The sequence below is a fragment of the Globicephala melas genome, chromosome 16 (assembly GCF_963455315.2).
Source record: "Globicephala melas chromosome 16, mGloMel1.2, whole genome shotgun sequence".
Lineage (NCBI taxonomy): Eukaryota > Metazoa > Chordata > Mammalia > Artiodactyla > Delphinidae > Globicephala > Globicephala melas.
Genome location: NC_083329.1, coordinates 55,887,192 through 55,911,439, shown reverse-complemented (window position 1 = coordinate 55,911,439; position 24,248 = coordinate 55,887,192). Strand labels below are relative to the sequence as shown.

The 24,248-nt window shown below is 45.5% G+C and overlaps 1 protein-coding gene across 24 annotated transcripts in view; it reads right to left on the bottom strand.

Annotated features, from left to right (window-relative positions):
- The window catches only part of KCNMA1 (potassium calcium-activated channel subfamily M alpha 1), a 741,810-nt gene that overhangs the window by 57,298 nt on the left and 660,264 nt on the right, over positions 1 to 24,248 (bottom strand). For all 24 annotated transcript variants that reach the window (XM_060286605.1, XM_060286606.1, XM_060286602.1 and 21 more), the window contains 3 exons: positions 23,355 to 23,478; positions 19,131 to 19,355; positions 15,397 to 15,589 (listed from right to left, as the gene is read on the bottom strand). In XM_060286605.1, coding sequence (XP_060142588.1) covers positions 15,397 to 15,589; positions 19,131 to 19,355; positions 23,355 to 23,478 — 542 coding nt within the window. The remainder of the gene's footprint in view (positions 1 to 15,396; positions 15,590 to 19,130; positions 19,356 to 23,354; positions 23,479 to 24,248) is intronic.

Genomic DNA, 24,248 nt, shown 5'->3' with positions numbered 1-24,248 from the left:
GGTGGAAAGCCACTGGTCTAGGTAAACTTCTTGAATGTGTATGCAAATATTTCTGCATACACCTATGGGGAGGTAGGGGAGGGACAGAGAGAAGATGCATCATTTTAATAGGTATTTAAAAGGATCCAAAACCCCTTTCCCCATGAAGAACAAATCATTCCCAGGGCCTCAGGCTGAGGGCCAAAATCACTTTTTTTTTTTTTTTTTTTTTTTTTTGCGGTACGCGGGCCTCTCGTTGTGGCCTCTCCCGTTGCAGAGCACAGGCTCCGGACGCGCAGGCTCAGCTCTGCGGCATGTGGGATCTTCCCAGACCGGGGCACGAACCCGTGTCCCCTGCATCGGCAGGCGGACTCTCAACCACTACGCCACCAGGGAAGCCCCAAAATTACTTTTTTTGAGGGAAAAAGAGGTAAAGGAGGGAGGCCAGGTGCCACCTACCATCTAGTTGGAGCAGCATGAGCCCCACTCAGCCAGTAGCAACTCTGGATTGATGTCATTTCACCCAAATGTCAGGACTCCTGCCATAACCGACTGCCACCAAGCAGATGTGCGTGAGGTCTTCTGTCACTGAGCCGAGGCCTCGCCTTTCTGCTTCCTAAAAAGCTCCACTGAGTGGTACCACACTGGCCTGTCTACAGAGGGAAAATCCCAGTGGTCACTGTCAATCTGTCCGCATCCTTCCTCAACACTCTGTAGGCTTTTGTAAGTCTCCCTCACGTGGATTGCTCACCTCCCAAAGGTGTCTTGATTTCCACCAGCATCTACTTCCCATGCATACCTAATGGCAAGCAGAATCAACAGGAATTCTGGCTACTGGGTACAGATGGCTAACCCTAACTTGTTAACTGTTATTTTGGGGGACCTAATGAAAGAAAATGGTAAAACTATCCAATATTAATAACAAAAAGCTAATGTTGCTTGATCTCTAACTACACCCTAGGTAATAAGTGCTTTACACCCATCCACTCAGGGCTGCCATGTATGGTTACGAAGGTCAGACACTGAACAACAGTTCATCAAAGTGGGCATCACTCATACCACGGAATGATATATTTGCATATTTATTATAATGTTTTTTCCTAGCAGATGGTAGAAAAGCATACTGTTCAAACATAATCAGTATATTATGAGAATTTTTCAACACATGGAAGTAAAGTATCTCAAAGAAAGGAGTGACTTTTTCTGACTCCCGTAAAGGTGCCACACAGACTAGAGAAAGCCCTATATCTCACTTATATCTCACAGAAATTTGATGAGCCAGGTACAATTAGTATTCTCAGTGAGAAAACAGAGCACAGACAGGTTAAATAATTTGCCCAGGCCTAGTAGGTAGCAGAGCTGTATTCAAACCCAAGTTTTCAGTTCAGGAGCCCTCACACACCATGATTAACCTGACTGCAAAATGCGATTTCCAAAGCCCTCCATGTTTTATAAAACCAATCTGTAGTCATCATCTCCTTGGATTCACACACAATCCCTCACGGTATTTAGGTGGGGCTACTCTAACAAACCCCATTTCAGGGATGAAGAAATGAAATCAGAGCGTTTATCCAAAGTCAGATACCACATGACTAACGTTAAGGAGGATTGAAAACTTTGCCCCTTGACCCTACACGAGGGTGTCATCCCTCTGACAGCCCCACTTGTGATTCACCATCATTAAGCAGAGAAACCACACCCATCTGATTAATGGCCCCGCCCAGGTGACAGAGCACAATTCGCCAGCCCGTGGCTGAGAGGAGCGAGCGCCCATCTCCACGTGGCCAGGGAAGTGCTGAGGAACCATTCCAAGCCCCCTAGAGCAGAAAGTAGAGATGTCTTCTGTACATTATTGAACTGTGAAGGTCTCAATGCTATAGCCTCCTCAGGCCTTGGGCTGGTACTGTGCAATGTATCTGTGATGAGGCCAGTAAAATATAGAGGCTTGGGAGCTATTAGCAAAGGTTAAGGGAATGGGATGATTTGCACTAGAGAACTCTTGGGCAAGTCTGACCATGCCTCCTCCTGACAACTTCAGTGCCTTCGATCTTTGGGACCCTTGCCCAGTACCCAGCTATCAAATGAATGGAGAGTGACTGAAAGCTGGAAGGAAAGGATGTGGTATTTAATAAAGGAATCGAACTGCTTTCTCTCATTTGAGGGCAAACTAAGACAGAGCAGACTGCAAACAAGAGATATGGGGATTAAATCATTTATTTGCTCACTCCACTCACCTCTACTAAGCATCTACTAGGCGTGAGGTGCTATGCTAAGCATTTAAGTATATTTCTGACAGTTGGTGGGAGCGGGAAGGTCAGTAAGATGACAGAAAAGGCCATTCTTTGAGGGTCTATCCAAGTTAACAGTGACCTCACCTACAATCATTTCCTTTGACACCCTGAGATCCTTAAGTCCCTCAGCAATGTCATTAGTAGACATATAGCCAAGTGCCTGTCATGAATAAACTTGGCCTTTCCTGCTTGTGTGGCCTTCCTCACTCTGCCCCAGACCTTTCCATCTGCCTGTAGCCCCTTTACTTACAATAATCATACCTATTTTCAAATTCAACTCCACCTACTCTGGAGCTACCCCGACCTCTGGACCACTGCAGCTCAGAGCAAATTCTGCCTTCTTATAACACACTGTGTGGTGACATCCATGGGGCACTTAGAATATCCAGTAGAAATTCTTTACAGGAGATATGGGATAAGACACTCCAGGACTACCATACTGCTTTTCCAGAACTGGGGGAATAATTTCCTCCAGAATTCCATGAAGTATAACCACTCATACCCTTAAACATTCTATCAATCCAGAACTATAGTCATTTATAAATCAGTTGGCCTCTTTGCAGGGCCATTTTTTTAAAAAGGGAAATAAAGGTTTTAGGACTTCACATGAGTTTTCACTTATAAAAGGAAGGGTAAAGACAAAAATACACCGGATGGTTTGTAGGCTCATTTGCTGGCTTGAGGCATGCGTGCTATCTTCATAGCATCTGGATCACATTCATGCCTCAGCAAATCACAAATGACTCACACCATGCATTTTGCAAGGTACTCTGGAATGTTCCAGATCCCATATCGTTAAATATGTGCATTCAACTTGTGCCATACAACTTATTTTACACATCTGTGTCACTTCTGCCTATACACGTCCTTAGTGTCATGATGGCATGGACCGTGGAAAGAGCAGGGACTAACCTCAGGCAACTTTCCTAAACTGACGCTCAGGAAATGAACTGTTGGATCCTTATCTGGAATCTCATCAGGGGCCTCAGAGAGTCTGTGGGATGACAAGATTTCTTTCACCTTCCTCTGGTTATACAACCACACTTTCCTCCCACAGGACAATTTATCTGGACCATTTTTCTGAGCATAACATACAGCCTGAACTCCTAGGCCTTGAGGGCTAGAGTGGTCTGTTCATTCTCTGTCTTCCATGGAAACTTCCACCTGGAATGTGGGATGAGGAGATAAAACCTGGAAATATTTTATAAGTTTCTGAACAAAAGAAAGCAATAGCTGGGTCTCAAACTTTCCACCCTCTTTTTGGCAGCTCCAAAATCAAGTCTATATTAACAGGGGGGAAAAAAAGCTCAAGCAATTATACTGTTCACAGAGGCAGCTAAGGAAAACTCTTCTCCCAGCTCTGCTGTTGTTTGTATGGTTGTCGTAGCAATGATATCAGGGACCAAGAGGATCCTAGTGCCTCTGACTGCTGGGGTGGGGAGGGTAAGGGACCCACAAAACAGGGATGCCCAGAGACAAGAATATTCAAAACAAAGTCAGCCCTTGACTGCAGGAAGCAGTTTGGGAGTCTGGCATGCCTCGAGAGCTTTCCTTTCACTGAACGTTTGTCCCCAGGGATGCTTCCAAGACCCTGAAAAGCAGATGTATAGATTCAGGCCCATTTTCATCAGAATAACACTTGTTCTCTTTTATGTGACAGACTGATGTAGTGAGAAAAGCACAAGGCTTTGGAATCAGATAGTTTGGGGATCTGAGCTAAGAGACTTTGGACAAGTTGCTGAATTTTTCTGAGCCTCAGTTTTCTCATCTGTAGAATGGAGATAAATCACCTCTGCCTGAGTGGCTTATCGGGGAGATTAAATGAAATATTGTCTATGAATGTGCCTGGTGCATGACTCACCTGAAGAAAAAGGGGGAATTATAATCTTTTAGAAGGAGCCTTAACTAGGCATACGAGCTTCGAGTAGCAGAGCAGCTCACGAAAGCCTGATGCTGGGACAACGAGCTCGGTCCCACCCCAACTCCACCCCACATCTGTTTTCTGTCTCTGAAGCTCAGATTTCCTCTCAATGCAGTTGTCCCAACCGGGCACAGCAGAAGTGAATTCTGCTAAGCAGGCCATTGGACGGAATAGGCGATACTGTCCGTTTTTACTTTCTCTTCCCCAATCCACTCCCCTGGTTAGACCTCCATTTACGGAGGGCTTAAAAACCTCCATGGGTTCAGAAAGTAGCCCTCACTCCTCAGTCTCTTGTTACAGCTATTGTCGTGACGGCGGTTGCTTTTCCTTGTTTCCTTCACTGGGCATCTATTGCCAGGCTAGTAGATGGCAGTCTTCAGAGCATCTCCCATGTGGTGAAATACGCTGTGTAGGAAAAAATCTCCCAAGTTGAAGTCGTTTAGAAAACGGCTGCAATGGCTGCTTTGCTGAAATACAGCTACCCCACTGTGCTCAGATCCATCTCATGATGTCTGCAGAAGAAATGGAACAGGGCAGACCCCTTTCTGTACCTGAGACCCGCTCGGAGCCCTAAGCCAGATTTTCTTTATTGTTTAGTAAGCTCTTTTAATGAAATGTACTCCTCTTATTATAGAGGACTGAAAATAAGATCTAAATCACAAACCAATAAAAGAAAGTTATTGGGCTGGGTATCTAAAGTTACTACCTAGAGGCTACTCCAGTGTGGTATTTATAAAGCTCTAAACAGTTAAGTATAATTGTCTTTCTGGTTTTTGGGATGGAAGCCAACAGCCCTTTCAGTTACAACTGAAGAAAAATATTTTAGAGCTGAGCTTTGTTCGTTGGGTGGGTATAAAGAGGAATGGCTTCTCCCCCCGCACCAGCTCAGAATTGAGAGAGAATATTGTGGTAATGAAATGTTATATGGGAACAGCTGAAAAAAGGCTTCTCTGATTTCAGGGAGGGACAATGTGTGTAGGATATGTGTATAGGTATGTTTGCAAGTGAGAGCAGCCCGGGTGTGCAGGGGGTGAGGCTTGGGGGAGGGGAGGCAGGGAGAAAACTGGGATGGGCAGGTGTTGAGGGGTGACATGGGAGTTGAAGATGGGGGTGGTCTGTCAAATTAATGGAAAAGCCAGATGTGCAGCTGCTCACCCCAATGCAGGCCACTCCCCATCTTAGACACAAAGACAGTGCCATTCTGGAAAGTTTCCACTAAAAGACCCATTATGACCCCAATTTCGCCAAACAGCATAGGTCTCCCTCTGGAGTAAGAATGTAGATCTTCTAAAACACAGAGCTCTATGTCATCAGAATCAAGAAAATACCAGAGACCCTCAGTTATAAAGGACCACAGAACTCCTCTCATCTACCTTCCCCACCATCACAAGGATCACGCCAGGAACTTCCATTTGGCAGACAGTCATGCGGTGATCGGACGCTCACTACATGTTTAGGCAGCCTTTCTTATGTGGGATTAAAATCTGGTTCTCCTTAATCATTAGCCATCGATCCTGGTTTTGTTCAATGGAGCAGAAGACGGCCCTTTTGGTCCCCCAGCCCCGTGCTCTTAACCGCTGGGCAAGTGACACGTAGTCCAAGCATTTCCCCATTCTGGTCGCCCCCTTGGCAGCCCTGCCTGTTTGTCAATGTCTTCCTTCAAATCTTCATAGCTCTTGACGCGCCTCCTCTCGGACTCGCCAGGATGAAACAATCACTGCTCCAAACAAATTACACCTGTATCAGCAAGGTTTATCCAGCTTGTCTTGAGTAATTATTTGAAACTTAATGTTCAGCAGACTTCATTCCATTCCATCCCATGGATTTTGTCCCAAAGTTTTAGTTTAGGAAAGGTCCTTTTGAATCCTGACTCCTGTGATCCAACATAATTTAGAGATCTTAATTCACATGATCTCCCCCATATATAAAACAGAAGTCACATTTTCTTCCCTGAAACAGTAAGAGCTATCTCAGACTTCAGGATATACCCTATGCCCCAATTAATGCTGTCTCTCCAAGGACTACAGCCATACTTCCAAAGAAAAATGTCATTCCCTACTTGAGGCTCTTAACCTTTGTTGAAATTCAGACAAAGGAGAGCGTCCGCTTATATGTGGACATCACTTAGTGTAACTGTGTCTGAGGGTCAGAGAGGGCTGTAGGAACTAAGGTGTGTGTGTACGTGTGTCTCGTGCTTGCGTGCCTGTCGGCATGTTCATGTAAGTCCACTATAACTTCTTTAAACTTGTGGTTGTAAAGAGGCATAACATATAGACAAATTAATTTAGAGGAGGCAAGAGAAAGCAGGCAGCAGACATTTGTCCCAAAGTTTGAGACACATGCTCCTCCCTCCCCAGGAGCATTGGGAACTCAGTTCAGCTGTGGCTCCGTGGCTTGTACCAATGGTTCCCTCTGTCCTTTCTAAGATGGTCCTCAGACTTCTGCCGTTCAACTCTCTTTCCTCATCCTCTCCCCTGAGGCTCTTCTCGGCCCCTAGAGCATGGGCCATGGGGCGGATCTCTAACTGTGACCCTTTCCTGGATTCAGGACTTCATTTCCACCCATCTGTTTTACAGATTCACCCGGATTTTTCCACCAAGTCCATGCGGAAATGAATCACAACTGAAACCCAACACAACCAACACTACTTCGTTCTGCAGCCAGTCCCTCCTCTCTGCAGGCTTCTTCCCGTGAGCAGCCACTGTCCTCCATTACCAGGAAGGAAGCTCACATTCACACAGTCTGTTTTATTCCTACTCATCTTACACTAGGGCCTCCCCTTCTTTTTCCAGTTCCAGGTTCCTGGTCTCCTCCTGGGTAACCACTGTTCCTACCCAGTTTCCCTGCATCCTCTTCTTTCCCACTCCGAACAATGCTTCACTGGGCTGCCAGGTCAATCTTCCTAAAGTTCAGGTCCAATCCCATCACTCTCTTGCTTTGAAACCTTCCGTAGCCCCCCGGTGCCTACTGAATTACGTACAGCTTCCTAACTCACAGACTCATTAAAAATTATTTACAGCTTCCTAACTAAAAAAAAAGCTTCTCAATGCCCAACCCACACTTCAGCCTCCTGTCCCCCTGCTGCCCAATATACACACTGTGTTCCTGCCCAACTGTACCCACTGCTGTCCCTCAAACACGTCCCCATGTACCTCTGCCCCTTTTCCTCTGTTCTGCTCTCTGACTGCAGCCAGATCTATTTGTTTCCAACTGCTGAAATCCTCTGCTTTTTTCCCAGAGTGTCTCTCAAACCCACTCTCCTTCTCTTCCTGTCCCTAGTGTTAGCCTCCACAGATGGTAATTCTCCCATGGGAATCAACCAGCATTCTAAAGCAGAGTTATTTATTTTCCTAGGAGGTTGCAAAGACCGCGAATGTGCTTTATGACCCCTGACTCCACAGCAGCGTCTGCCGTGCAGAGTCTGGGCACATGACAGGTGCTTAGTAAATGTTCCTGGAATTGGACTGACACCTTCAGGACAGGTAGCATGAATCAGATGAATGCAGATATAACAGGAAAAAGAACAAGAGAGGAAGCCTAACACCAGCATCCACATTTAGCCCAGGCATTGATATACACCAGCTCCATCTTCTTGAAGAGACCCAGGCACTGGGAGGGGCACCCTGCTGGCTTTGGAGGTGGGCAACGCTGCTGTTTAATAGCTGTGTGGTGCTGGATCCCAGACCTGCCACCTTTCAAAGGCTGTGGTCAAGAAGAAGGCCTATCCACAGGGCAACTAATATCCTTTACTTATCGTCTGGAGACATGTGACAGAAACAAGATGACAAATGTAGCCAGTTGGGCAAAAGCCAGAGCCTGGTTTCCCACTGCCCTCCCCTGCCCCTTTTCTCCACTTATGGATTTTCAGTATTGGGAAAGCTAATGAAAATCCACAAAAGTATGAAAGGAAGAAGGTAGACCAGCAGGTTTAAATGACAGAATAGTTCTAAAGAAGCAAATGATTTAAAGGTTAGGATGCCCAGGAAGCCAGGAGACTCAGGTTAAAATGATTACTTGGCTTCTCAAAGCCTCAGTTTCTTCCTCTTTACAATCAAAATAGTAACCCTCTTGCTTCATACACTTCCTCTGGGGACCACCTTGGGCAGCGGTTCTCAAGCCTGGCTGCACCTGGGAATCATCAGGGAACTTCGAAAACTCCTGATGCCCGGGTCGTACCCCCCCCCCCCCGCCACCAGCTAAGTCACAACTGCTAAGGGGCAACCCAGGTGTTGATATTTTTTTAACATTTCTCAACTGCTTACAACGTGCAGCCAAGGGTGAAAACCGGTGATGTGAGAAATGCCCGTTGTCTTGGTTGACAAAATACCTACCACATAACAGCGGGAAACATTCATGAAGCATAAGCATTATTATTATGGCTGATGGTGGTGGTGCTGGTGGTCGTGCTGGTCATGGTAGTGGTGGTGGTGAGGGTGATGCTGGTGAACAGATGGGCTCTGCTTTGGGCTCAGAGTCCTCGTGGAGAAGAACTGTTTTAGCGTGAACATGACCAAGGTCTGTTCTGGCTCTGCAAGGAATATTTCATTCTCTGAGGTCATCACATCCTTTCTCTAATCAAACCTCCCACCCTTTGGCACTCTTCTACTCCACGAGCCCGTTCTTTGACCTCGCAGAGATTTATTGCTTGCTTCGTTTTTGGCCTCTCTGCCTAGAAGCCCCAACTCTGGTTTAACTTCTCCACCTACCGTCTTAGAACCTGGGACACTCATTTTAATATTCTCTCAACAGCACCACGGAATCCTTTGCCTCCTCCGAATCTCCATCCCAAACTAAAGCCAATTTCTAGTTTCTGTGCTTTTTTTGCAAAGCACTGCAGAGAAAACTGCAGGGCAGTGCTGACTGGTTTTATCATGGTTCCCACCCCAGCTGGTTCTCACCAATGCTCATGGTGCTTTCACCTAAATCCACTCCTTTCCTTACGTGGTTCCCATGGTGTCCGCTCTGAACTTTTACCACATTGGTTCCCTGTCCCAACTGGCCCACTTAACTCCTCAAGGAAAGCCAAGTTGGTTGCTTCATGAAGAAAGGAGGGGCCATCAGACTGAAGTTTCCTCCAGCTTCATCTTCCCCATCCAGCCCTCTGACTCAGAGGAACAAGGATCATTCCTTCTTTTTGAAAGGACACGTCATCTCTCCTGCTTCTCTCTGGTTCCTTCTTTATCGTTTAACAACTCTCTCCTGTAGCTTCAAACTTCTCCCCTCTATGGGGCTTCACCCTAGCCTACCATAGCCAACAAATATGGTGTATTTCTCCCTCTCCTAAAAACAAAAAGGAAATCCTTTCTTTGATGAGCTCCTCTGAAATATCCTATTTCTCTCCCTATCTGCACTTGAAAGATTAATATAGGGTCTCCAACTCTCATCTCCCATTAAGGTTTGAGTCCCCTGAATGCTCGTTTCTACTGGCAACAAGCTACTCAGCTGCTCTTGCTAAGATCACTGGGAACTTCCTGAGGGTCCAATGCACTGTTGCCATTTTTAGGCCCTCATCTACTTGACTTTTCTGCAGTATCCGACAGTGCTAATCACTGTTTCCTTTCAAATCAGTTCTGCCCAGCAAATTCTTCTGGCATGCCAACTCTGTGTCAGGTCCTGTTCTAGAGGGACTGGGGACACGAAGATTAGCAAGGTGAGGAAGAGTCTCTGCCTCTCAAAGAGCTCAGAGTCTGCTCAAGAAAACACACACAGCGAGAAATAATTAGGATACACTCCAGATTGCGACTCTGGAATTTATTCAACGCTCTTCTCCTTTACCTTCATACCACCCACTCCTACCCCCCAAAATCTGTGTCCTCAGCCCCTCTCACTGGATTCTCTTCCTCTGTTTGTCCCTTCAAGGTTGATGTTTCCCAAGGTTCCACAATGGCCCCTCTTCTCTTAGTTGCCCTGCCTTGTCTCCCTGGGAAATATCCACTCTCAAGGCCCATACACTGTCCATCACCAACGACCTCCAAGGCTATAGCTTCAAACCTAACTTTATCCCTGTAACCATGTGTTCTTATTTCTCACTGGATATTCTCCAGAAAATTTCAATTCAAATGAACCAGGACCTAATTGTTTTACCTTCTGCCCCAAGCTTGTTTCTCCTCCTGGGTCCTTTGCGAACTTAATCATTTTTACATCCACCCCGTGGCCAACCTTGAAACGCATTCCCAATTCCTCATCCTTGCTCATCCATACCTCCTTCCCACCAACTAGTCTTCGACAGCTGTTCTCTCTATTTCAAATCTATCTCAATTTCTGTCTTGTCCTCGCAACTAACATCACTAAGTTGTCCTGTCAGCCCTGATCTCATCCCTTCTAGTCCATTACAGTAGTCCTCTCATATAGCTCATGCCACCAACTCTTTCCGCCTCGAAACCGTGCTCATATTTTTGTCTGCTATCTTTCTAAAAGATGGATTTAATCATCATCTTCCTATAAATCCAAACCCTTAGCAAGGCAGTAAGCCTATACTCTACACCTGCACTGTCCAATATGGTAGCCATTTGTGTCCTGCGTGCTATAGTGCCTAACACATAGTGGTCACTCACTTATTCCTCTTTCTTTCCCTTAAGACTTACCCTTACTGGAAGGTTAAGCAGGAAGAAACTATAAATGCTCATTTCATAACTCAATATAAAAGCATAATGGCAAAAAACTAAAAATAGAACTACCACATGATCCAGTAATTCCGCTCCTGGTTATATATCTGAAGAAATCGAAAACACTAATTCAAAAAGATACATGCACCCCAATGTTCATAGCAGCATTATTTACAATAGTCAAGATATGAAACCAACCTAAATGTTCATCAACAGATGAGTAGGTAGAGAAGATGTGGCATATATACACATACGCACACACACAAATATTAGCCATAAAAAAGAATGAAATTCTGCTATTTGCAACGACATGGTTGGACCTAGAAGGTATTATGCTTAGTGAAATAAGTCAGACAAAGGCAAATACTGTATGTTATCACTTATATGTGGAATGTAAAAAATAAAACAAGTGAATGTATGTAACGAGACAGAAACGGACTCACAGATATAGAGAACAAACCAGTGGTTACCGGTCAGGAGAGGGAAGGGAAAAGGACAAGATAGGGGTAGGGGATTAAGAGATACAGACTTTTGATACTATGTATAAAATAAATAAGCTACAAGGGATACATTGTACAGCACAGGGAATATAGCCAATATTTTATAATAACTTTAAATGGTACATAATCTATAAAAATATTGAATCACTCACTACGTTATCCACCCGAAACTAATATAACGTTGTAAATCCACCATCATACTTCAACAACAAACAAAGCACAATGGGAAATTCAGCCGCATGATCCTTCCTTTCAGGTTCTGATTCAAGTGGCTCTCTTGAGAATAGGCCCTTCCTCCCTCTGTTCACCCTCCTTTCCAAGATCAGACTCGGTTCTTGTCTTTTAGAACCACAGGGAGAGAGTCTGGCAAGAGCCACCGTTGTACCAGCTGATTTAAATTGAAATGTTTTCCCCAGATAAATGCGTGCTAAATAATACACCAGCTCTCCAGCCAAAGGGAAGTGACAGGCGCTCTGTAAATAAAGGCACTTAGTTGCTGGTAAAGAGCTGTAAAGTGGTTCTGAGCTGATGTATGCTGACCAGCAAGAAGTGGCGTCACCTGCTTTATGTAATTGTCACTGCAGGCTTGCCTGCTGTATACTAAAACTGCATCTCATAGACCCAGCTGTCACATCGGATATACCGTCCAGCATGGGGTAGGCCGCCTTTCTCTGTAATTGTTTCTGACAGTCAGCCATCACATTTCAGATCTTTTCAGAAAGTATCTGGTCCAGAATCCCTAGGCTGGGCCAGCCCTGACACCATGTGGGCTAGAACAGTGACACTAAAAGGGAATGTGAAAAGAGAAGAGGGAAAAGAGGTTTTGTGAGTCTAGGAGAGCAAATAACACGCAGTGGCGAGTGTCTGAACACAAATCCCAGTGGAGGCTCTACCTCCTCAATGTGAAGACACATTTTCTTGTTTCATTTCATGTTAGAACAACTCGCCATAAGGTTGCGTGAATACTCTGGCCCAAGAGTACACACGTCTGTCCTGGGTCCACAGTTCTGTCCTGCTGTGTTCTGGAGAGGTGGTAACATAGCTCTCGAGACAAAACAAAGGAATGGGTTTCATAAGGACTACAGAATAAAGAGTGATGAAAGGTGGGGTGTCAGTGGCCAGAAATCTCTATAGTTCCCTCTCATGGGGAAGTTAGATTTGCTCCCCGAAATGAAAATAGTAAGACGAAATCCATTTTTGTATTCTGTAATTCCAATCCACTTGGAGTTTGGTCATGCCAAATGCCCAGATGAAGGGTAACAGAAGCATTTGAGGACAGTGGGCGTTCCCGTGGGTCACAAGGGTCTCAAGGAGGGGAAGCAGCCGGGAATCTCGGCTCGTCCATCTGACCCCGTGGACTGGGATGAACCTGAGGTGTGGGCTGTACAGTGAGCAGCCGGACGTGAACTTCCGACGCTCACCCATCAGGGAGGAAGCAACCTCCTGTGTTGATGGCCACCACTGGACCACTGCTTTCTGGAAGGTCAGAGCGTCACCAAAGGGGACTATTAGAAGCCAAGGATAAGAGAGGAGCAGACAGAGTAAGAAAACGGTGGGAAGTGTGGACTCAGTGGGGCTACAGCGTTGACAGGCTCTCACTGAGAGCCGAACAGAACGCTTGCTGGCTACTGGGGGATGCACACTCCACTCCGCTCCAATGCCAACCAGGAGTCTCTGAAAACCACCACCGGCCTTGGGCACATCCTCTGCCCCTTCTGGTGTGCGTGTGTGCGTGTGTGTACAAAATAAGAGCCCTTTTTTGCTTTTTTTTTTTTTGCAGGAAAAAATGAGTTCTCTTTTCCTTTCTTCCTTCTCTCCCTCCAAGACCTACTATGCTTGCTTATTCCTGTGATACAAACAGTAAAGAAGGCTTTTGAGAATCGAGTAAGTGTTTGAAGAGGGGAGGGGAAGCATTTTTTACCAGTTTGGCCATCAAAAGGATCTGACAGGCGGGGATAAGGTTTAAGAGAGTTGGAAGGAACACCTATGTCGGATGCATATGGGACTATATTATATGTTGAGATTCTAATCTAGGACCTTGAAAATCACGATTATTGAATTGCGAGGAAACAGGCATGCTGGGGGAAGGGAGTCTTTTCCTGCCCCCCCCACCATTTGCTTCCATCTCCACCTGGAGGGAGCACCTCCCCTGCTTCTGCTTCTTTCCATTCCCTCTGCTAGCTCCTGCCAAGAGACGAGGAGCATCTAATGGGGTTGGTCAGTGTGTTGACTGGACCCGGTGTTGTTAGCGTAAAGATTTATTGTGGCTTAAAGCAGTGCACACGAGTCACCTGGGGACGCTGTTAGGATGCAGATCCTGACCCGGCAGGTCTGAGCGGCATGAGCGTCTGCATTTCTAACAGTCCCTGGGTGATGCCCATGCTGGGGTGTGGGTGGGAAGACACACAGTGAAGATCAACTACTTAGGGGCAGGAACCAAAAGCTAGCTTGCCTCTTCCCCCTCCAAGAAGGCCAGCTAACTGTCTCCTCCCATCCTTTGTCACCTCTGCTGCCTGAGCAGGTCGTGCAGGAGGCAGGAAAGAGTTAAGGCTCCTTTCGCAGGGCCTCAGCACATTGCTCTGTCCTGCGGGCACCGCTGAGCAAACGGAGACCAAGATTTAGATTTGGCAGAGAGGCAGAGGACGCTGGAGTGGAGATGACAAAACCAAGCTTCAGGCTGTATCAGCCAGGGTTACGTCAAGAATAGAAACCACTCTATTCCAGGTACGGCGAAAATTAGAGGTTGACACAGCCACGGGCAGGGCTGGAGGAGCAAACGTCAAAGAGGCCACCGTTAGCCATTTCACTTGCAGCACCAAGGGGAAGGTTCTCTTGAACTTCACCAGAAGGTGCTGTGAACCTCAGGACCCTCGGGGAAGCGCACACACCAGTCTCCATCTCTAGCAGCAAAGCCAGTGGTTCTCAAAACTTTCCCTGAGAGCTGCTTTGAACCCTGCAGCTGCCTCCAAAGATCAAGACCTGCTTTTCTCTTCCACTTTCCAGACCTCGCCCTCCTGCCCCTCTCTCACTGGCAGACTCCAGCCCAGAACCAGGCAGACAAGGGGCTTCTGGAAACTACTGTTTCAGGCTTCGCTGCAACGTCGGGGGGACCTTAGAAGGAGGTGGTGGTCACGCTGAGTTGGCGAAAGATAACGTAGCACGTAGGTCTAGGCGGCAGGATCGAGCGAGCTTCATCGTATCCGTAAGATGGTGCCTCACAGCCCAGAGGCTGTAGTCTTTGTGGGCTGTACGCCCTCTGTCTTTACTCCTGGAATGACGGCATTCAGGTTCCTAGCAGGCACCCGATGCCACCTATCCAGTAGACCGCATATGACAATGACCCTGCAGCTCATGGCAAGCCCACACAGAGGTGTTACTCGGCGGAAAGTGCTTCACGTCCCACCCTGATGAGTGACGTGTGTGTTGCAGGGTTTTTGCAGTGCCGCCTCTCTGAGACTCCTGGACAACATCTTTACTTGGAACCCTCTGCCCAGGGTCCCAGAGCAAAGGACAGGGAAGACCAGGGCAGAACAGAGGTGGCAGATGTGTGGCATTTAACACTGTCATGCCTCCTACAGAGAACGCATGGGCTGACACGTGTCACCTTCTGCTAAATGACTTTCAATGTCCATATACTCCCCACCCTCCAGAGACCACCGTCCCTCGGTCAGCCGATAACAACGCAAAGCTTAACACCCCCACGCAGCTATAGCAACGGCAAAGCTTAACACAGGTCGATGGCAAAAACAGATGCTGGGAAGAAACGCTGAGAATTGTTCGGCCAGCATCACCTCAGTGCTCTGGCATTTAGCTGGCGACCCTGGGCCTAAGGCCACCATTTGCAAAGGCTGAGCGGGCGGCACTTGAAGGCTGGATTAGTTTTGGGGAAGACAGCCTACTGAGAGTGTGGGCGTTAGGGTCTCAAGCCCGCTGCCCAGGCTGGCAAGAAGAGGCAGCAGATGCCCCTTTGAAAGCCATGGCAGCCACGGTGTGTTTCTCTACCAGGCAGGCTGATGCGTGCCTCTGTGGATTACGGAGTGAAGGATATCCCTCTTGCCAGCCCCTGTCCCCCGTAGGCACGGCAGAGAGGCTGTCCTTACCTTGGGAATTAGCCTGCAAGACCCCGATGCTGTCATCAAACTGCATAGATTTGATGTTGAGTGACGCCAAGATGCATTCCTTGTCCTGCAGCGAAGTATCATCAATATTATTCTGATTGGCTGACAGGATAACGCACATGTCACAGAGGTTGATGTTGACGGCCCTTAAATCAGCCCGACTTAACGGCGTACCCTTTGGCATAGAGGAAAGAGAGAAAAAAAAAAGGAGAAGCAAAAGTGAGACTGAGGGACAAGAGGGAAAGAGGGGGGAAAAGAATAAAAACAAATTAAAGATTGAGCTGGAGCTTTGGGAAATTATTTAACAAGCATCTTTTTTATGCCTTGACATTAAGCTGGCCTAACTACATTCAAGGGAATAGGAGCTGTGTGTTAATCTAAAGGGTAGTCTGTGCTGATGGCAGCATTTTAGGGTTGCTCTCGATACTCAATCAAGCTATTACTAACTAACGAGGGAGAGGAATTATGCCATGGTTCTATATCTTCTTCCTGCCTGGAAATTGTCTTGATTTAAGTAACTGTCCTGTGGCAACCTCTGGCTTTCAGAATGTAACGAGGGGGTGGCTTTCAAATGCCTGTTTATTTAATAGCAGGTCACTTCTGTCTCAGGCAAAAAGACAGCAGCTCCAACTAGAATTCCCAAGGCAGCCAAGAGGAGATAGCCAGGGAGCACGGTGTGATGAGGTGGGGCTGAATCTGGAGGATGTGGGAGCGAGTGGAATTAATGTGCTTCTTGCAAAGGGGATATGGAAAGGGGTGACGCTTCAGGTATATGATTTGAATGCATATTTTCAGCAAGAGAAAAACAAGGAAATCACCTAACTGTCCAAGAACAGAAGCATGGTTAAATACACTATCAGATATATATACAATGGAAGTCTATGTGGCAGGTAAAGGGATTGAAAGACCTCTCCGTGTAGGTATTGCCTTGGACGCATCTCAAGACAGAGGAGCAAGTGAAACAAATAAACAAAAAAAACAAGTGCTAGACAATTCAAAAAGTACGATTTCATTTATGTAAAAAGAAACCCACAGAACAGAACTACATACGTATGAATGTGTTTATAAATGTACGTACACTCAGAGAGAAAGCTCAGGAAAAGTACACACTAAACTAATAACTGTAATTCCCCCTGGGGAGGGAACTAAGATTGCGGGTGAAGGAAAGGTTTGCTTTTGACTTGATATACATCTGCTTTGTTTGAATATTTTATAACAAGAACATACTTGTATATTACTGGAGTAATTAAAAATAAGCCAGTAAACAGATTTTTTTTAAAAATCCCATAACAAACAAAAAACGGTGGAAAAAAATCCCCAGATCAAAGAGGTAATGACAGAGGCCAGGAATGCAGCCACTGGTAAAACAGAAGGGTTAGGATTGGAGGAGAGGGGCATGACCCCCACCTGCTCTGTGTCCTGGGGGTGAGGACCAGAGAAGAACTAATCAGGCCATCCCATGAGATAGGGTCCCAAGGGCATCATTCTGGAGTTCACCGCCAGCCACCAGCCTCCTTGATCCTCCAACCTGAATCCAGCTTCTGACTTGCCTTCATGGAGACCTGAGCTGCCTTCAGCTCACTGGCCGTGTAGGGAGAGGGTCTGTCAACTGCCTATGTCTCTGGATGCCTTCCTCTCGTTCTCCTTCCTGGAAAGGGGGCTTTGAGAAGATTGGACTTGGCTGCAGAGATCAAGCCCCTCAGCCCTCTTTTATGACTTGGTGGCGGTCATGATACTATTCCCAGCCTCCAAAACGTAACTGCAAAGTGGAATTATGGAGGGAGAGGAATCTAGTGCTACGGGGCTGGGAAGCTACTAATTCCAAGCTCCGGAGCAGGACCTTTCGAGAGAAGGAGAAGTCTCCCCCTTTTTACTGGGGTCTTTTGGTACAAAATAAGTCTGACCAACTTCCTGAATCATTTCACCAGTGTATAAGCCTCAGTTGCCTACATCCATATTCCTTTAATTCTCACCTTGTAGGGAATCCACCAGTAATTGTGATATAAGAAAATCCCTGCACAGCTGTACACGCATGATTTCAAAACTCAAGAAATACAAATGACATACACAGAAACACCTTGTGTTTCTCTGGGCTGGTCCTATATCTGGGGCCCTGTTTAAACAATGAAATATGTGGAGACGTAGGTGAAGGCCCATTCCGTACCAATATGTCGTGTTCAAGTGTGATAAATTTTGGAGGGTTTGAAAAGGCCCTGCAGGTAGGAGAACTCATTCATATAGATGCAGGCAGATGAGTGGATGTGTACAAGAGCGTACAGAAGGAAACACACACAACAAATACACACAGAAAACATCACACCCACACCCCCAACACTATATACATACACACATACATAGACTCCTGTATCCCAGAAAACTAATAAGCTCTTTACAAAATACTTTTAGACCCTAGTTCATTGTTCCCAAGGACCATGTGGAAGAGCACATGTAGGAAAATAATCATGGAAATATGTAATCACAACTATCATGTTTCTGAAATTAGGTATATATCTGTTTATGGTCTTTTATGTATATGACTATTTTTCTGCAGGTGACTATGTTTAACCACATGTGTTCACTAAGTCAGTGAATTTGGGGCCCAGCAGCCAAAAGATATCTGTCTATATTTTTCTCAATTCTTTCTATATTTATTGAGTGTCCACTGCGCCAGGGATACATTAGGACACATGGTATTGATAGCTACGAATGGGCATTACTTGTGGATCGATTCTTATGTCTTCCTTATTGAATTATATTACTTGACTCTTCTTTTTCCATTTCCGAGGTTCTAGAAGCTGATAATAGAAATAACAAATTTCAGCTCTGTAAGTGGGAAAAAATCCAGACTTCTTAAAATATAGAATAAAATCTGTGTTCCTCAGTTTTAGGGATGTGAACTTCCAAGAAAGATGTTTGGAGTATAAGTGATACTTGCATAGATTTGTGACCTGGAGAACTATATCAAAGGTTGAAATGTACGGTGCTCTACAATTACTTGACAGTTTATGGAAAATATATTGATTAACGATTGGGAAGTAGTTAGTTATGTGACTCCCAGATCACGTATCCCATGCCCTCTCATTAAATTGTGGAGTCCCAAATTGTTCCTTTTAGATTTGGGTCCTAGTGTTTTGTAATCAAGAACATCACATGCACACACGTGCACACATGTACACACACACACAATCTCATGAAAACATTTCTGGGCTTCTAAATGACTGGGAGGGAGGGAGGGGTTGGCCAGCAGAAGGGGCTGGCCTTTTGTACAACAGAAATAAAGAACTCTGTTAAATGCATTTCGTTAAAAACAGAACATGGTAAAATAAGATTTCTCCAAGCATTCATAATGTCATAAATAAAGTGATATAAATAGTTCCTTATGTAAATTCTGCTATAAGTGCTATAATATTGCAAAGCGCTGGGTTTGGGTAGGCAAGAGAGAGACTGTATAGACACTGATATGGTTAATACGTTTGATACCAGCTAAACTCCATGACTGGTGAGTGACTAAACTTGGCTGCAAATCCCTTTTAATAAGGTCTCCCAGGGTTTGGATATTCCTAGACAGAGCATAGGGGAAGGGCTGAGTCCTCAGGTCCATAACCAGATGAAGAAGCAGAGGCATGATCAAAGCTACAACCACTCTATCCATCTGGGATTTTTCTTTTGTGAATGAAAAGAAGAAAAAAGCATTGCTAATGTGACCTTGGACTTACAGGCAATATGGACACTTTGGGGAAGTTATGAAGAGTCTCCCATTCCCGCTTGAGGTACTCGATGGAACCCACAAACACAATGTGCTTGAGCTCGTGGTAGTGAAAGTTGCTGGCACGGAGTGGCATCACCAGGTTCCGGAGGCCAATCAGGGCTGAAGTGACATCGCCAAAGATGCAGACCACCACGTGGCCACTCAGGACGGTCATGGCGGCTTCACTTCGAGTCTGCCGGAGGGAGAAGGGCACAGGCATTGGAGAGATGGGGTTGTGAAAAGGACTGAAAAAATCACTTGTGTAAAATACCAAGTAAACAATTGCTGAGTGCTTACCATGTGCTATTATGTTTTTAATTTCTTCATGTTATATACATGCCATATATATTCATAATTAGAGTATGTGTGTATAAATTACATTGGTGGAATAAACACGTGCAAACATATATTCACACATATCACTACCTTCTCTGAGAAAAGATTTAAGGAAGATATGCCATCCATACATAACAGCAGAACTTTCAGGGGTAAAATAAGAGGGAATAGCAATATTTATGTCATTCGGAAAAGGAAGTCTTAGTTTCCAGGAAATTGTTGATAAAATGAGCTGTCTTGTGCGCTTCTGTTGCTGAGATGATGATAAAACAGTCAGACCCCTGCTGGCCTCGGCTTGAGAAATGAGTTCCAAATTCTAGACTCATCGATGGGATCTCACAGGACGTCACTGCATCAGTAGGTAGAACACGATATCCTGAGCCAGGGGCTGGCAAACTCTGGCCCATGGGCCAAATCTGGTCCACCGCCTGCTTTTTTATGGCCAGTGAGCTTAGATTGGTTTTTATGTTTGAAAATGGGTTGAAAAAAAAATCAAAAGAAGCATATTTCATAATATGTGAAACTTATATTAAGTTCAAATTCCACCAAATTTTATTGCAACACGGCTAATCTTAGGTAGGTATTGTCTGTGGCTGCTTTTACATTACAAAAGCAGAGGTGATTAGCTGTGACAGAGACCGTATGGCCAGCAAAGCCTAAATTATTTATTATATGACCCTTTCCAGAGAGAGTTTGCCGACCAATGTCTACCGCTGCCTTGGGGTTTCCAGGAACATGACTGGAGTGGCCACCTGTGTTAAGTCATCAGAGGAAGATTCCCAAACAGCCACTAAAAGGATCAGAACAGCAAGGGCAACAAGCCCATGTCTTCCCCCAACTTTAGGCCTGTATTTACAAAGGAGACAAATGAAGGAATAAATCAGCCCAGTTAGAGCTTCCCAGGAAATGCACATGATTAGCTACTGCTGGCCCCACTGCTCACTGTGTTCATGCAGAAAGTAACACAGGAGGCCAGTGCTGGGCCTTTCTCTGCCTCTTTCTGGTCTGGTGCCTCCCATCTTGGCTTTCTTCCTCCCGTTCCACCCACTGCATGTCTGGATGGCCCCGTGTGGCTTACGATGCTTTTGGGGAGGCATATTAATGTCCCCTGCACATATCAAACTCTGCTCGATTTAATCCCTAGAATTGACCAGTGTATTGATTGTTTAAATGCCAATATTGCAATTCACGATAATGTCAGGGTTATTACAGTAACCCCCAAGGAGAGGAAGAAGCAAGCGTTCACTCCCTGATCGTTAGACTAAAGCAGGGGCTGTCACCATTATTGGTTTCTCTCCGCAACAGTACAGGGACATCTCAGACGGAGGCCATAAAAAATGTCTTATAAATAGTGACCGAGGAGGACCCACTAGGGAGTCACACCCCACATCACTGCTTCATGGATGATGCCTGGAGTTAGTTATCTTGGCTGCATGGAAGTGTGTGTGCCTAGGTACCACCAGCAGAGGGTCAACCAGTTTTGTAATGTGCTGTGATGGGACCCCTGATTAATTTTAATTGACCGGTCATCTGGGAGGCTAGCTCCCTTCAGCAAGCCTGAGGAATACCAAGCGGGTCCCGAAATCTAGAATAGGAAGGTAGGGAAGGCATCAATTAGCAGAGTGGCCAAGGCACAGGTGCTGACCACAGGAAATTAGATCTGGGGACCAAAACACCAATCCTTAGACCGGCCACAGCAATATCACCTGGAGAACCTGGTAAAGATCCCAATTCCTGGGACTCAGCCTTGGGGAGACTGATTCTGCCAGGTTTAAGACGCAATAGAGAAACTACTTATGTGGGTATCTTGAGTTTCCTACACATTCTTCAAGGCCTAGTCCAAATGGGGCCTTAAGAGCCATAAACCCCTTCCAAGATCAACTGTTTGTATCCAATAAGACTTCCCCAGCCACTTAAACACATACTAGATTCAAACAGCACTTTGTGCCTTGTAACGCTAAGCTTTGAATATATTGTTTCATGGTACGTTTATATCTTTTAATTAGATGGTCATTTCCTCAAAATTACGGCCGTCTCATGTTTTCTAACCCCCAAAGCAGATAGTATCCTGTGCCCAGAAAGCATCCTCATGTTGCTGGCTCTTCCAAGCATTCTCATCTCTGTGCAGGGTTACTTTAGAGAGGGCTTTTGGGGCCACACTGTCTAAACAGCACCTCCCAGTCCCTTTCTCGCCTATCACCTCACTTTATTTTCTTCATAGCACGTTATCAATATCTCAAATGTTATTACATATTCATTGCCTACCTGGAGATCTGGTCTTTGCCCCCACTGGAACAGAAGCTCTATGAGACCAGTCAGGAGTTGTTGTACCCCCAGCAACAAGAACAGTGCCCAACATGTAATAGGTTTGTCATAAATGTTTTGTTAAATGATGTTATGTTTCAGGTGAGGGGAGTAGTAACTGGCCTCACTCAACCCTTTGGTGCTGGCAGGGGGCTCTGAACGTCAGTCAGCCATGCACTCCTCAGGATTATCTAGGCAAGCCATTAAAACCTTGGATCCCGCAATGCCAACCAAGCCTTTGACCTGTCCCCAGGTGGGTAACACCAGGATGAGTCTATAATACCTAGAGCAAAAGTGGGGCAGATACAACATCAGGATGTAGACACGTGCAGCAGCTTGGTGATGAAAACCATTTGCACTCCTTGGACGGGGGCTGTTTCCTAAGAATTCTGACTTTCTGTGCTTTTGTCTGTAACTTTCACACCTCCCAGACAGCCTCCAGCACAAAGCTGTATTGGTTCTTAATGCTCGATTATAATTAAATTGAGAAATCACACACACATTCAGATAAAACACAGGGAAAAAGCTAATGGATTAGAGCACAAAGCCATTCTGAGGAACTGGAACAGTCCTTTCTTAGGAAGGGTGGCCATGACATCAGAAATGATAGGATTTTCCTGGTGGACATAAAGGAGCAGACCACAGCAATCCGGGGATTAGAAAGCACAAGGGAGAAAGAACCTTTCCATCTGAACTTCCTGATTATTAATCCATTTTTCATGGATTAGCAAGACAATAAACGGTAGGAGATGAAGGCATTAAAGCTTAAAGCTCTTAATCGGACAAGTCTAAAGAGTAGAACGGATTGTTATCTATGCTGACATTCTTGGGACACACCAGAAGAAGCCCACTACTGCTACTGAGAGGAGTCAACCAGGAAACGGCGCTCTGAGCCCCAGCCTTCCCGAGGTGGACCACGGTCACCCTTGTCATCATCAGCAAATGTGATCTGCCTGCCTACATCGTGTGCTAAGAAGGATCACAAATACGCAAATCAATTATCTAGAAGGATACAAGACACTGTTACAAACAAACGACAATACAGGTAGCATTCAGATTTCTTCATGGCATTTAATATATAATAATAATAATAACAGGTAAGTTTATGGAGTCCTATAAACTTATTAAAACGTATGGGTTTTAATCTTCACTACCATCCTATGAGTTAAGGTCATTCTCGTTCCATCTTCTTACATATAAGAGATAGAGTGTAAAGAGCTCCAGTGACTCGTCCAAGGCCACACAGCTAATGGCACAGGCAGGCTCTGGCCCCAGAGTCATGTCCATAGGAGTTATGGTACATACTGTCTCGCATGATGCATTTCACACCCTATGGTAATGAGCCAATACATATTCAGTGATTGAAAATTCCACTCGCAGGTCATGTTCTGATGAGAGTTCTAGCTGTTTCAAGACATGTCCTGAATATTAAGTATAAAAATAATCAGGTGCAGGGACTATCACCCCACCATCCAGTTAGGAAAATCTCATTCCTAGTAGACATAATTTGGGACAGAAGAGGATGGCATCAATTCTGTAATCTGTCACTCACCAGGATGACTTTCTCTATCTCCTTGGGTGCACACCAGTGAAACATCCCAGTAGAGTCGTACTTCTTCACGTTGGAGTCCATGTTGTCAATCTGATCATTGCCGGGAATTAACAAGGGGTCATGCCTGGGGAGAAGAGGACAGGAAAACCGAAGTGGAAAATGTGATAAATTATAAATGGAAAGTGCCCCGTGCGTTACACCTCGGAGGAGATGAAAGATGCAGAGGAAGTGGTTGTCACTGAAGGCCACTCTCTTGCTTGCAGAACCCATCCTTTGAAAGATAACTACCTCAAACCACCACCACCACCACCTCCTGGACACGCAGGTGACCTTTGTCGGGTAGTAATTCTGCCTTTCTCTCCTGTTCTCCTTTTTCTAAAATGGACTTCACATCATTTTGTGGATTTAGTCTCCCTTCTTATGGATGTCTCACTCCTTCTATTCTCCTTTTACCAGCTATCCAATCTCTCCATGAGACACACACACACACACACACATGCACACACCCTCAAGTGTTGTTATTAGCATTGGCAATGAAGAGGAAGGAATAGGAATAGAGCCTCATGCTGACTGACTGGCACGAGGACGGAAAGCCAATTACTCGCTCCTTCTGACTACAACTTCTGACGTGATGCTCTTCGCACTAAAAGCTTTAACAGGCTGCACTTTAAATATTTTAGCAATTTGCCCAATCAGATTTTGCTCTCCCTGGCTGAAGCCCTTTAAAGATTCAGCAGCATGTCACTTCAGAGCAGACTGACTACTAAATGCCCACATCTGGAATACATGATTTCAATACTAAACAACACCCTCTCTCCTTGCCTTGACAACTGTATTTGCACTCACTGTCCAAAGATGCTCTCCCCTACCCCTACCTTCACCTCCCAACTGCCA